The following is a 12,306-nucleotide window of genomic DNA, read 5'->3' on the forward strand; positions in this document are numbered from 1 at the left end:
TCATGTTTGCTGTTAGTGTGCTATCAAGATACATGAATTGCTGCAATGATCAGCACTTTCGAGCAGCTAAAAGAGTGCTGAGATACATCAAAGGCACCATTGGTCATGGTGTATTGTTCAAAAGGGCTGAAAACATGAAGCTAATAGGCTATGTTGATAGTGACTGGGCTGGATCAAGTGATGACATGAGAAGCACATCTGGACATGCATTCAGTCTTGGCTCAGGCATGTTTTGCTGGAGTTCTAAGAAACAAAGTCTGGTGGCACAATCAACAGCAGAAGCTGAATATGTTGCTGCTGCATCTACTGTGAACCAAGCCATATGGCTTAGAAAAATCTTGACTGATTTAAACCAAAACCAAAAGGAGGCAACAGAGATTTATTGTGACAACAAATCTGCTGTTGCAATTGCAAAAAATCCCATTTTTCATGGCAGAACCAAGCACTTCAATATTAAGTTGCATGTTATAAGGGAGATGGAACAAGCTCATGAAATCGAGCTGATTCATTGCAATTCAGAAGTGCAAATTGCTGATATCTTCACAAAGGCACTCAATGTGTCTAAATTTGTTAAATTCAAAAGGGAATTAGGTGTTACTAGCATGGAAACTAAGGAGGAGTGTTAAGTTTAGTTCCCATGCAAAGGTGGCCATGCACGACATGCAAAGGTGGTCATGCTTCTGGAATTGCAGCAAGCAGTGGTGCCATGGTGTGCAGCAACTGAAGTTTGAAGCTGCCAATCTATTTGCTGTTTTTAGTTCCATTTTGATTGTTTTGTAATCTAGTTCATGTTGAACTAAGTAGGTAAATGTTTTGATATTAATTGACTGAAAAGTCAGCAATGCAAGTTGTACAAGCTAATCTTGTAAGTTTCAATGCAAATTTAGTGGAGTTAGGTAGTTGATTAGGTGATTACTTGTTTGATTTACTAGTTGACTGATATATGTAACGGCTTAATGCCTTGTTGATGTGTTAATGAAAGATATCAGCTCATTTTTCATTCAATCTTCTTCTCTCTTTTCTGTTTTTTCACTTGCTAGTTTCATCTTTCTGTTTTCTGCTTCCGAGCTTGCTTCTTCACCAAGGCTCGAGGCTTACTACTCAAGCAAGACCAGAAACAGCTTGTTGCTGCCTCTTGCACCAACAACCTATTTATGCATTAAAGGCTTCAATCTGTTCACAATAGTTTTTGTCACAATTTTGTAGAGCACCGTACAGAGACTAATGGGATGAAATTGGGATAGACTTTTAGGATTCTCCACTTTCGAGATTAGTACAAGTAAGGTACAATTAATCCAACCCTCAAAACTATCCCCATTCCTAATATTCTTTACAAAATCATAGAGACTTTGTCCAACCACCGCCCATTTTTTGGTAGAAGATTGCATGAAACCCATCAATTTCTAGAGCTTTCAAAGGAGCCATTTCAAACACAACCTTTTTGATTTCCTCATTCGTGGTAGTGGCCTTTAGGGAATCAAACTCAACTTCGGTCATCTTATAAAGCAACCCTTGTTGGATATATCCAGTATCCAGTGGCCTTTCTTTTGTGAAGAGAGCTTTGTAAAACTTCGTAGCCAATTGCTATAACACTTTAGGGTCATTACACCAACTATCGCCCCTCAGTTTTAACACACTGATCTAATTAGACCTCCTTCTAATAATAGTGCTAGCATGAAAAGAATTAGTGTTACAGTCGCCATCACACACCTATTTACAACGTGCTTTTTGTTGCCAAAGACTCGCCTTTTAGGTAAGGACTTCCTCCAACTCAATTTTTAATTGTTTCTCTAACTTAATAAGGAAATTTGAGGGATACTTCTCAATTCTTTTTTCAATGCCCTTAAGCCTAGCCATAAACTTCATTTTCTTATTCCCAATATGACCAAAAGAGCTAACATTCCAATCATTGATTTTAGAGTTGAATTTCTCGATATTTGCCACCACTCATTCAGCCAATGGCCAAGAACCATTCAAGACCGAATCAAACTAGTCATGTTCCAGCCAAGCAGCAATGAATCTAAATGGTCTGTTATAATTGGAGAGGACCTGAACCCTAGTAGAGACATAAATCGGCCTATAATTCAATCCAATATATTGAAGATGGGCCATAGAAGAATCAAGAAAGGGTCCATCCAATTACTATTGCAAATAAACTAGTCTAGACATTAGAAAAGCGAACCCCGACTCTAAGTGAAGGTCAGCCCTTTGTAACCCATACCAAACAACCCATAATCAAACACAAAATTCCAGAAAAGACAATCACTACCCGTACGAGTCTCTGCGGCTCATTTCCTTTCCTTGCTAGACATACTAGCATTGAAATCCCCCCGACCAGCAACGGTACATTCCCTTGGGGAATTAATGATGGCATATGGTTCCACAAATACTTACGTTTCACTGCGTTAGGGCTTGCATAGACTGTGGTAAACAAAATACTTTGTTTCATACCTTGCCTAAAACACCAGGAATGAATGAACTGGGTTGAAACTTCGACAACATCTATCATCATTTGCTCTTTTTAGAGCATCTAAATACCACTTGAAAACCTCTTTGCTTCAACCCTGTACGAACAATTGTAAGTGGTTCTCTGTATAACCTCATCAACATTCTTTGCACTTACTCTCATTTCCATCAACACTAAAACATCTGGTTTTTGTGTCTGCAAAATACTTTTTAAAACAACACTAAATTTAAGGCTAGTAGCCTCTTGATAGTTCCAGCATACAATCTTAATATCCATAAAACCAAAATAAACAAAAAAAGCACTTACTGCCCCGTTGACATACGGTCTGCTATAAGAGTCTCTCCCCACCTTGCTCGATTGCCTTATCCTGATGAATCGAATCTTTCTCAACTGGATCTTCCATCAAATTCTCTAAACCCAAGTTGACCCTCCCCACAGTCGCCACTTCCATAGGTATCTCGAGTTCATCTTCTAAATCAAGAGCTTTATTTGAATCATCAAGCTCTTTTGAGAGAGAGAGAGTAAACCTACTATGCTAAAATAGTATTTGAATGTGGTTTTTGTTCCACTCTCTTGCACACTTTATGCCCCATTTGATAATCTCTTTCATGGATAAAGCTTTGTTTTTTACTGTTGATGAGCCTTTAGTTTTGCATGGTCCATGCATCCCTTGTGCAAGTTCATTCTTACCACTTCCTTCCTCAATTGAAACAACTCTATGGCACTTGCTTGAGAGGCTTGTATTTTTCTCAACAATAATTGAGTCATTACCTTCCCAACGGGCCGATTTTAAACCACTTTGTCCACCTGTCCACTTCTCAACACAACCCTATAACACAGTTGGCCCATTCACTCTACTTGTCTCAATGTTACTTTGGTCCACCTTCAACCTTTCATTCATTACTTGATCAACAACCACTTTTTTTGTTTTTTTTCCAAATCCCATATTTTTCGTGATCAACCCTTCCTTTACTTGGTTTCTTTTATTTTTTTAACCTTCTTACCATTTCCATTTCCATTTCCATTAATAGTCGCATTATTTTCACCACTGTAATTTTACACTTCCTCAAATATTGGATCTTCCAGGCAGATGGCGATGATGGTCGTGAAATAGTAGCAGTGCCCCTTGCCATCTCCGTTTCTTTAAACTCTAATGGGCAGGTTTCTAGAATATGACCATATCACCCACACTTGTAGCATATCAATAGTAGCACCTTGTACTCAACACAATTCGGTACACCATTAATGCCAACAAACACTTTTAGAAGTTTCTCAAAGTCCACAACTATGGCTATTGAGTATTGATAACACTCTAAAATAACGTATTTTTATGTATTAATTATGTATTTATTCTGAGTATGATCCTGCTAATTTGAGTTATTTATGATCTTTTATCTCATAGGGACTAAATTTGAGGCAAAAGCAAAATTAAGGTCCAAAAGTGTGAATTTAGAGATAAAATGGGCCAATATGCGACACAAGAAAAAGTTGGTGCCAAAAGTGTAAGTATGGAGGACACAAGGGTTGAAATGCAAAAAGCAGAGATTTTATTCTATCAAACTCTATTTTAATTATATTAGGATAATTAATATTAAGATAATTATTAAGGATTATTTAATTTTAGGATTTTATTTTATTTATCTTTATTTATCTTCAATTAAATGTATTTATCTTTTGGGAATTTAAGTAGGATTAGACTATCTCTCCTAGCACTATAAATAGGGAGTGAAGTGACTCAAAAGAGATCGATCTTTTTTTGTAAACACTCTCTTCCCAAAAGTCTAGGCTTTTATTTTTCTCATATTTCCTTTCAATAAAATTTTTATTTTTGTTTTATTTATTTTCTTTTCCACCACAACCATGAGCCACTAAACCCATCTAGCCGAAAGTTGTCGATATTCTCCAAAAAGGGTTCTTAAGGCTTAGAGTCCGTACTTAGCCTCATCGCTGAGTATTCATCATTTCTTCGCACTACGGGGCTGACGCTTCCGTCCATATCCCTTAAGAAGTAAGCTTTTCAATGTATGCAAAGGCTTGTATGTTTTGGAAAGGTTGCACAGTCGGTTCGTTAGCTTACTGCGTTAGAGGTTGGCGAGCCCAAGAGACAAAATGGCGTGGGATTCGCCATTGAGAAGTCTTGATCTAGCATAAGACGATCTTACAGAAACGATTGTTGGCTAGAGTCATGTTCCACTAAATCGTAAGTCTAAATCCTTGGAGCTGGTGGTTGTAGGCGTCCTCTTCCACTATAACTGGCTGATTCAGTTTGGAAAGGATCATCTAAAAGTCGAGGATTGAACCCAAGGAGGAACGAGACAACTGGAGGTTGGAATCTCCTATAAGAATTTTCTTTTTTTCAACTCTATTTTTAATTTCTCGAATTTTCGATTCAATATTCTTAATTCTATTTTTATTTTATTTTTTGTTTCCAAATCCAAACCTTTAATTCTATTATTTTCTTTTTTTTCCAGGAACGTAGGTTTTCTTGGGCAATATTCTGCTTGAGATTTCACGGAACAAGATATTGTGCAAATCTAGTCCCTGAGGATTTGACCCTACTTTCATTTTACTATTCTTTTTCATTATTTATTAGGGATAGGATATTTTTGGTGCTTTCAACGACCGCATCAAATTTTGGCGCCGTTGCCGGGGGCTGGCAATGTACTAATCTTGTTTTCTGTTTCTTATGACCAGATCTGCTCCAGGTACTCTTGCGTTCGATTCAAAAATTAAGAAGACTACTAGAGCCAATCGTAAGGAGACAGAGTTACGAAAAAAGTAGTCAGCGGTGGTTGGAACTCAAAGTAACCCACCTCCATAAATCGAAGCCGACGACGAAGCTGAGTCTAGGGTTAACGAAAAACTTACTCGAACACTTAAAAGCGAAAAAGTAGAAGTCGACTCACCAGAAGTAGTGCTTAATGCTAGGGTTAACGAAAACCCAAATCTAGCACACCAACCAATGGCTCAATTGATTTGGCAACTGGCCGAAGCTCTGACAGAACAACCGCCATTGTGCATTGTGTATCCTACTGTGGATACTGATTTTGAGTTGAAGTCAGGTTTAATCCAGTTACTGCTAACTTTTCATGGGTTGCAAAATGAAAATTCCCACAAGCATCTGAAATAGCTTCATATGGTTTGTCTTAGCATGAAACCTCAGGGGGTAACTGAGGATCAGATTAAATTGAGTGCTTTCCCTTTCTCTCTAGGAAATTCTGCTAAGGAATGATTATTTTATTTACCCCCTGGATCTATTACAACTTGGGCTGATTTATCTCGTTTGTTTCTGAATATGTTTTTTACAGCGTCTCGAGCAGCTGAGCTAAGAAGAGAGATCGTTAGAATAAGGCAAAAAGAAGCTGAGTCCCTTTACGATTATTGGGAGCGATTTAAGAAGTTATGTGCAAGCTACCTACAATATGGTACAACGGAGCAATCTCTCCTCCAATATTTTTATGAAGGTTTGAAGCCCATGGAGATAAATATGGTAGACGCTGCTAGTGGAGGAGCATTGGTCAACATAACTCCCCAATAAGCGAGAGACTTGATCTCCACGATGGCTGCAAATTCTCAGAAGTTCCAAGCCAATACTGAACCCTCTAGAAGGGTTCACCAGCTAAGTAATTCAACCTTAGATGATAAAGTTGATAGACTTACTAATATGATGAACTCTTTTATTGCAGAAAAAGCAAAGACAGCCCGGTTATATGGAATATATGCTACACCTAATCATGCAATTGATGCATGTCCCAGTTTGTATGATGATACCATGGCCCATCTAGATGCTGTAGGAAATTTCCCTGGGCTGCCACAAAGGCAATACGACCCCTACGCTAATACCTACAATCCAGGGTAGAGGGACCATCCTAACTTAAGTTATGGGGCCAATCTATGAAATAACCAGCCATACTAAAATCGATTTTTGCAACAGCTGCAAGGTTCAGGTAATTCTCTAGAAACCATGGTCAATAAGTTAGTAGCAAATGTTCTTGACTTTCAACAGCAAATCCAACAGCAAACTCTTAATTTCTAAAAAGGGATGAAGGATTTTCAACAAAAGACCTAGGCGTCCATCAGAGAGTTAACCACATCGATCGAGAAATTGACCTCTCAAGGGAAGCTACCGTCACAAACAGAACCAAACCCTAGATAAAATGCAAATGCAGTGACATTGTGAAGTGGAAAGGTACTGGAACAGATTCGTGACAGGAGTCTTGGTAAACAAATCGCCCAGGAAAAACCCAAGAAAGACGAATAGGTCCGATCGAAGCCTCCATTGCCAAAAATTCAACCTCCATTTCCAGAATGATTCAACCAGTGTCGAAGAGGTAAAGAGGACAAGGAAATCCTTAAAACATTTAGAAGTGTCGAGATCAACATTCCACTGTTGGACGCCATCAAGCAAATACCGCGGTATGCTAAATTTCTTAAAGAGCTTTGTACTAACAAGCGAAAATTAACAGGTAATGAAAGGGTGAATGTTGGTGAGAACGTATCTGCAGTGTTACAGCAGAAAATGCCGGTAAAATGCAAGGATATGGGCATGTTTGCAATACCATGCAAAATAGGTCATCTGGGAATTAAGAAGGCTATGTGTGATCTAGGGGCTTCTATAAATGTAATGCCGTATTCTATTTATGAATCACTTAACGCAGGTTTTTTGACAAAAACAGGTGTTATCATTCAATTGGCGGACAGGTCTATTGTGCATCCAGAAGGAGTCATTGAGGATATTTTGGTAAAAGTTAACGAGCTTACTTTCCCTGCAGATTTTTATGTGATCAAAATAGAGGAGGATAGCACTTCTGGATCTTCAGATCTCCTGCTGGGTCGACCGTTCCTTAGTACGGCTAGTACTAAAATTGACGTTTGAAGTGGATCTCTCACAATAGAGTTTGATGGAGAGATCGTAAAGTTTAATGTCTACGATGCCATTAGCCATCCAAGCGAAATCTTGAGCGTAAATCGTATCGACATGATTGACTCTTTAGCAGAAGAGAATTTTGAGTCAATTTATGGAGATAATTCTGAACTTGATGAATTTGAATTTGTTAATGAGTTATTATCTCCAAATACTAAATTGTTACCTTCTGTTATACAAGCACCAGAGTTGGAGTTGAAACCACTTCCTGAACACCTGAAATATACATTTTTGGGGAATGGTAATACCCTACCAGTCATAATCTCCAATAGACTCTCGACACATGAAGAGGGAAGTTTGATTCATGTACTAAAAAGTCATAAGGAGGCAATTGGCTAGACCATTGCAGACTTAAAAGGGATAAGCGCTTTGACATGTACACATAGGATCTACTTGGAGGAAGACACGAAACCGAGGTGAGAGGCGCAAAGACGGCTAAATCCGAATATGATAGAGGTAGTAAAAAAAAATAATCACGCTTCTAGACGCTGACGTAATTTACCCTATTTCTGACAGTATGTGGGTAAGTCCGGTACAAGTCGTGCCTAAGAAAACGAGCGTGACAGTAAAGAAAAATGCTGAAGGTGACTTGGTACCTACCCGAGTACAAAATGGGTGGTGCGTCTGCATTGATTGCAAGAAGTTGAACTCATACACTAGAAAGGATCATTTCCCTCTTCTTTTTATAGATCAAATGCTTGAAAGATTAGCCGAAAAAACTCACTTTTGTTGTCTTGATGGATACTCAGGTTTCTTTTAAATTCCAGTCGCACCAGAGGACCAGGAAAAGACTACTTTTACATGCCCATTCGGTACATTTACGTACAGAAGGATGCCAATTTGGTCTTTGCAATGCACCGACCACCTTTCAGAGATGCATGATAAATATATTTTCTGAATATGTGGAAAAAATTATCGAATTTTTTATGGATGATTTTACTATATATGAGAATTGTTTTGATGAATGCCTTAAAAACCTAACGATAATTTTAAGGAGGTGCATAGAATTTAATCTTGTCTTGAATTATGAAAAGTGTCATTTTATGGTAGACAAGGGTTTAATTCTGGGTCATGTTGTTTCATCTAAAGGAATTGAGGTCGATAAGGCAAAAATTGATATTATGAATTCTTTGCCTTATCCTTCCCCTGTGAGGGAAATTCGATCTTTCTTTGGCCATGCAGGGTTCTACAGGCGCTTCATAAAGAACTTCTCGAAGGTAGCTGAACCACTGTGTGAGTTGTTGCAGAAGGATAAGAAATTTGAGTTTGGCCCAAAATGTAAGGAGACATTTGATACAATCAAGCAAAAGTTAGTCTCCGCTCCTATAGTGCAACCTCTAGATTGGAAATACTCGTTTGAAATTATGTGTAATGCCAGCGAGCGCAATGTAGGAGCCATGTTGGGGCAAAGGATAGACAAAGAACCACATGTCATATGTTATGCCTCGAAAACCCTAGATGCTACGCAGGTCAACTACACCACTACAGAAAAAAAAACTCTTAGCAGTTGTATTTGCTTTTGATAAATTTCGACCTTATTTATTGGGATCTAAAGTAATTATTTTTTCTGATCATGCAGCCCTCAGGTACTTGATCGTGAAGAAGGAAGCAAAATCGAGGCTCATTAGGTGGATTTTGCTGCTCCAAGAATTTGACATCGAAATTCGAGACAAAAGGGGATGTGAGAATTTAGTGGCTTACCACTTAAGCAGAATAAAAGTACCTTTCGAAGACATCCCTATTAAAGAATAATTCCCTGATGAGAGCCTATTCTCGACCGAGGCACGTCTCCCATGGTATGCAGATATAGTAAACTTTCTAGCCACAGGATCGTTACCCACTGAGTTAGCACGTTCCGTGAGGGATAAGCTTAGACGCGACGCTCGATATTACATTTGGGATGACCCATACTTGTGGAAACACTATTCAGACTAGATAATACGAAGATGTGTTCCAGAAACCGAGGTAACTTTTATCCTTAATTTTTGTCATGCTGAAGCTTGTAGAGGTCACTTTGGCCCTAAGAAGACCGCTCATAAGGTGTTAGAATGTGGGCTATATTGGCTCACAATTTTTCGAGACGCATATAACTTCTGTAAGTCTTGCGATAGGTGCCAACATACAAGTAACATCACTAAACGAAATCAAATGCCCCATTCCTCGATTCATATGTGCGAAATCTTTGATGTATGGGGCATCGATTTCATGGGCCCATTTATTTTTTCATTTAGCAATGTATATATAATTCTTGCAGTAGACTATGTTTCTAAGTGGATAGAAGTAAAGCCTACTCACAATGATAATGCAAAAACTGCTATGGAGTTATTAAAACGAACTATTTTTTCCAGGTTTGACACACCTCGAGCCCTAATCAGTGATTATGGTACCCATTTTTGCAAGAAGGTCATAGAGGCACTGTTGGTGAAATACGGATTCTACCACCGTATAGCTACGACTTACCATCCCCAAATGAACGGTCAAGCCGAGGTCTCGAATAGGGAAATCAAGACTATTTTGGGGAAAACAGTTCGTCCTAACTGAAAGGATTGGAGCCTTCGGCTAAATGACACACTTTGGGCCTATTGGACTGCGTATAAGGAACCAATTGGCATGACCCCGCATCGACTTATTTTTGGCAAAGCTTGCCACCTTCCGGTCGAATTGGAATATAAAGCCTATTAGGCCATTCAACAATGTAACATGGAGTTAGAACTCGCAGGAAAGGCAAGGAAATTAGACATCCAAGAGTTAGAAGAAATTCGCTATGATGCCTATGAGAATGCTCGCATTTATAAAGACAAGACAAAGTTGTTTCACGATAAGAGAATAGCTCAGATGCATTTTTCGGTAGGACAAAAAGTTTTACTTTATAACTCCGTGTTAAAGTTATTCCCAGGTAAGCTTCGATCACGATGGTAAGGACCTTTTATTGTTACTGAAGTGTTCACACATGGAGCGATTGAAATAGAGAGTGAAGAATCTGGAAAGCAGTTCGTAGTCAATGGCCAACGGTTGAAGCCATTTTATGAGAATTTTCAAGCCCACACGGTTGAGAAAATCCATTTGGAACCACCACAGAACCAATAACGGCGTCGAGCTAACGACGTTAAACAAGTGCTTGTTGGGAGGCAACCCAATTTTTATTATTTATTTATTTATTATTTTTTTCTTTTCTTTATTTATTAATTTATTTTATTTTATTATTTATTACTTATTTGGATATTAATAAATTTCTCTTATTTTGCTTAGATAAAACAGAGCGAAAATACGAATAAAACCGTTGAGCAACGCTTAGAGTGCATTGAGGCCTGACTTGAAACCTTTGGCCAGCAACTGACCGAGCTCATTGCCATCATATACGATCGACAGTAACAACATGGGGAGTTTTTCTAAATTTTTCTACCTATTTATTTCTTTTCGTCCGCATTGAGGACAATGTGCTTTTAGTAGGGGGAGGTACTTTTCATTATTACTGTCATTTTCTGCTGTGATTTTGGTTATTGTTGCTGTGATTATTTTTGGCTGGTGTCGCTGCTTGAGGCTCCATTTTGTCCATATTTATCTGCCTCTTTTCATGCTCAAGATTTTTACCAAAAATTGCCTACTACTTGACCTACAAGAATGATTCTTGTTTTCTGAGGAAATTACGGATTTTCCATAATTGATACCATCTCCACTATTTTATTCTTATTAGCCTAAAAATAATTGTGATTCATAGAGTTAACTTTATCTTGCTTTTCGTAAAATTGATCAAGTTTAATACAAAGTGGACACTTAATATGTTTGCATGCTAAAATATGTTCATGACTATTAAGGTAATTACTTGATTATTATTATTATTTTCTCTAAAGTCCTCATAAAAAAGTTATTATTAAAAAGTCGTTTAATGTTTCCGTGGTTATGAGTGCAACTTAAAAACGTGGCTGACTGAGTAACCGAGGTAGGGTGTTTAGGTTGTCATCCTATTCTGCGTCAAAAGGTTGTGTGACGTGTTAGGTAAAACTCCGCTAACCGAAATTAATTTTTAAGAACATGTTGGGCTGAGTAACCGGGGTGGAGTGCTTGGCTGTCATCTCTCTTCGCATCAAAAGGTTCGATGTGTTCTTAAGTAAAACTTATAATAAATTAGGAGTCTACTGGGCTGAGTAACCGGGGTGGGGTGCTTGGCTATCATCTCTCTTCGTGTCAAAAGGTTCAGTATATTCCAAAAGCATAAAAAATATAAATAATAAATAAATATAAATCAAAATAAATAAATAAAAAAGAAAAAAAATATAATTTGGGGACTAAAGGAGGAAACAAATAGGGTGTCTTGGTAGGTTTGGTAATTTACCTAATTTTCATTAAATAATACATGTCGATTCTAATTTTTGTGTGTATTAATTGGAAAACTTTTTCTGTTTTACTTAAAGCAAGCTTAGGGTTCTCTTTATTTTTCATGTTCATTTTTGACTGATTTTTATAAAACTTTGGAGTGGTATTTCTTTTATGGCAAAATCTAACTTTCACAGTAGATAGGAACTATACTTGAGGGCAAGCATGGGCTAAGTAGAGGGAATTTGATAACACTCTAGAATAACATATTTTTATGTATTAATTATGTATTTATTCTGAGTATGATCCTGCTAATTTGAGCTATTTATGATCTTTTATCTCATATGAACTAAATTTGAGGCAAAAGCAAAATTAAGGGCCAAAAGTGCAAGCATGGAGGACACAAGGGTTGAAATGCAAAAAGAAGAGATTTTATTCTATCAAACTCTATTTTAATTATATTAGGATAATTAATATTAAGATAATTATTAAGGATTATTTAGTTTTAGGATTTTATTTTATTTATCATTATTTATCTTCAATTAAATGTATTTATCTTTTGGGAATTTAAGTAGGATTAGACTATCTCCCCTAGCACTAT

The 12,306-nt window shown here is 37.6% G+C and overlaps 1 protein-coding gene across 1 annotated transcript; it reads left to right on the top strand.

Annotated features, from left to right (window-relative positions):
• Window positions 1–10,091: 10,091 nt before the first annotated feature.
• On the top strand, window positions 10,092–10,478 carry LOC107898121 (uncharacterized). Its single transcript, XM_016823660.1, has 2 exons — window positions 10,092–10,287; window positions 10,333–10,478. The coding sequence occupies exons 1-2, from the start codon at window positions 10,092–10,094 to the stop codon at window positions 10,476–10,478; spliced, it is 342 nt and encodes a 113-aa protein (XP_016679149.1).
• The last annotated feature ends 1,828 nt before the right edge of the window (window positions 10,479–12,306 follow it).

Source organism: Gossypium hirsutum, chromosome D04 (genome assembly GCF_007990345.1).
Source record: "Gossypium hirsutum isolate 1008001.06 chromosome D04, Gossypium_hirsutum_v2.1, whole genome shotgun sequence".
In the NCBI taxonomy this organism is placed as follows: domain Eukaryota; kingdom Viridiplantae; phylum Streptophyta; class Magnoliopsida; order Malvales; family Malvaceae; genus Gossypium; species Gossypium hirsutum.

Coding starts and splice junctions, on each gene's coding strand:
- LOC107898121 (XM_016823660.1), top strand. CDS start 10,092: ATGGAGTTAGAACTCGCAGGAAAGGCAAGGAAATTAGACATCCAAGAG. Junction 10,288..10,332: donor CGTGTTAAAGTTATTCCCAG/GTAAGCTTCGAT, acceptor TTGTTACTGAAG/TGTTCACACATGGAGCGATT.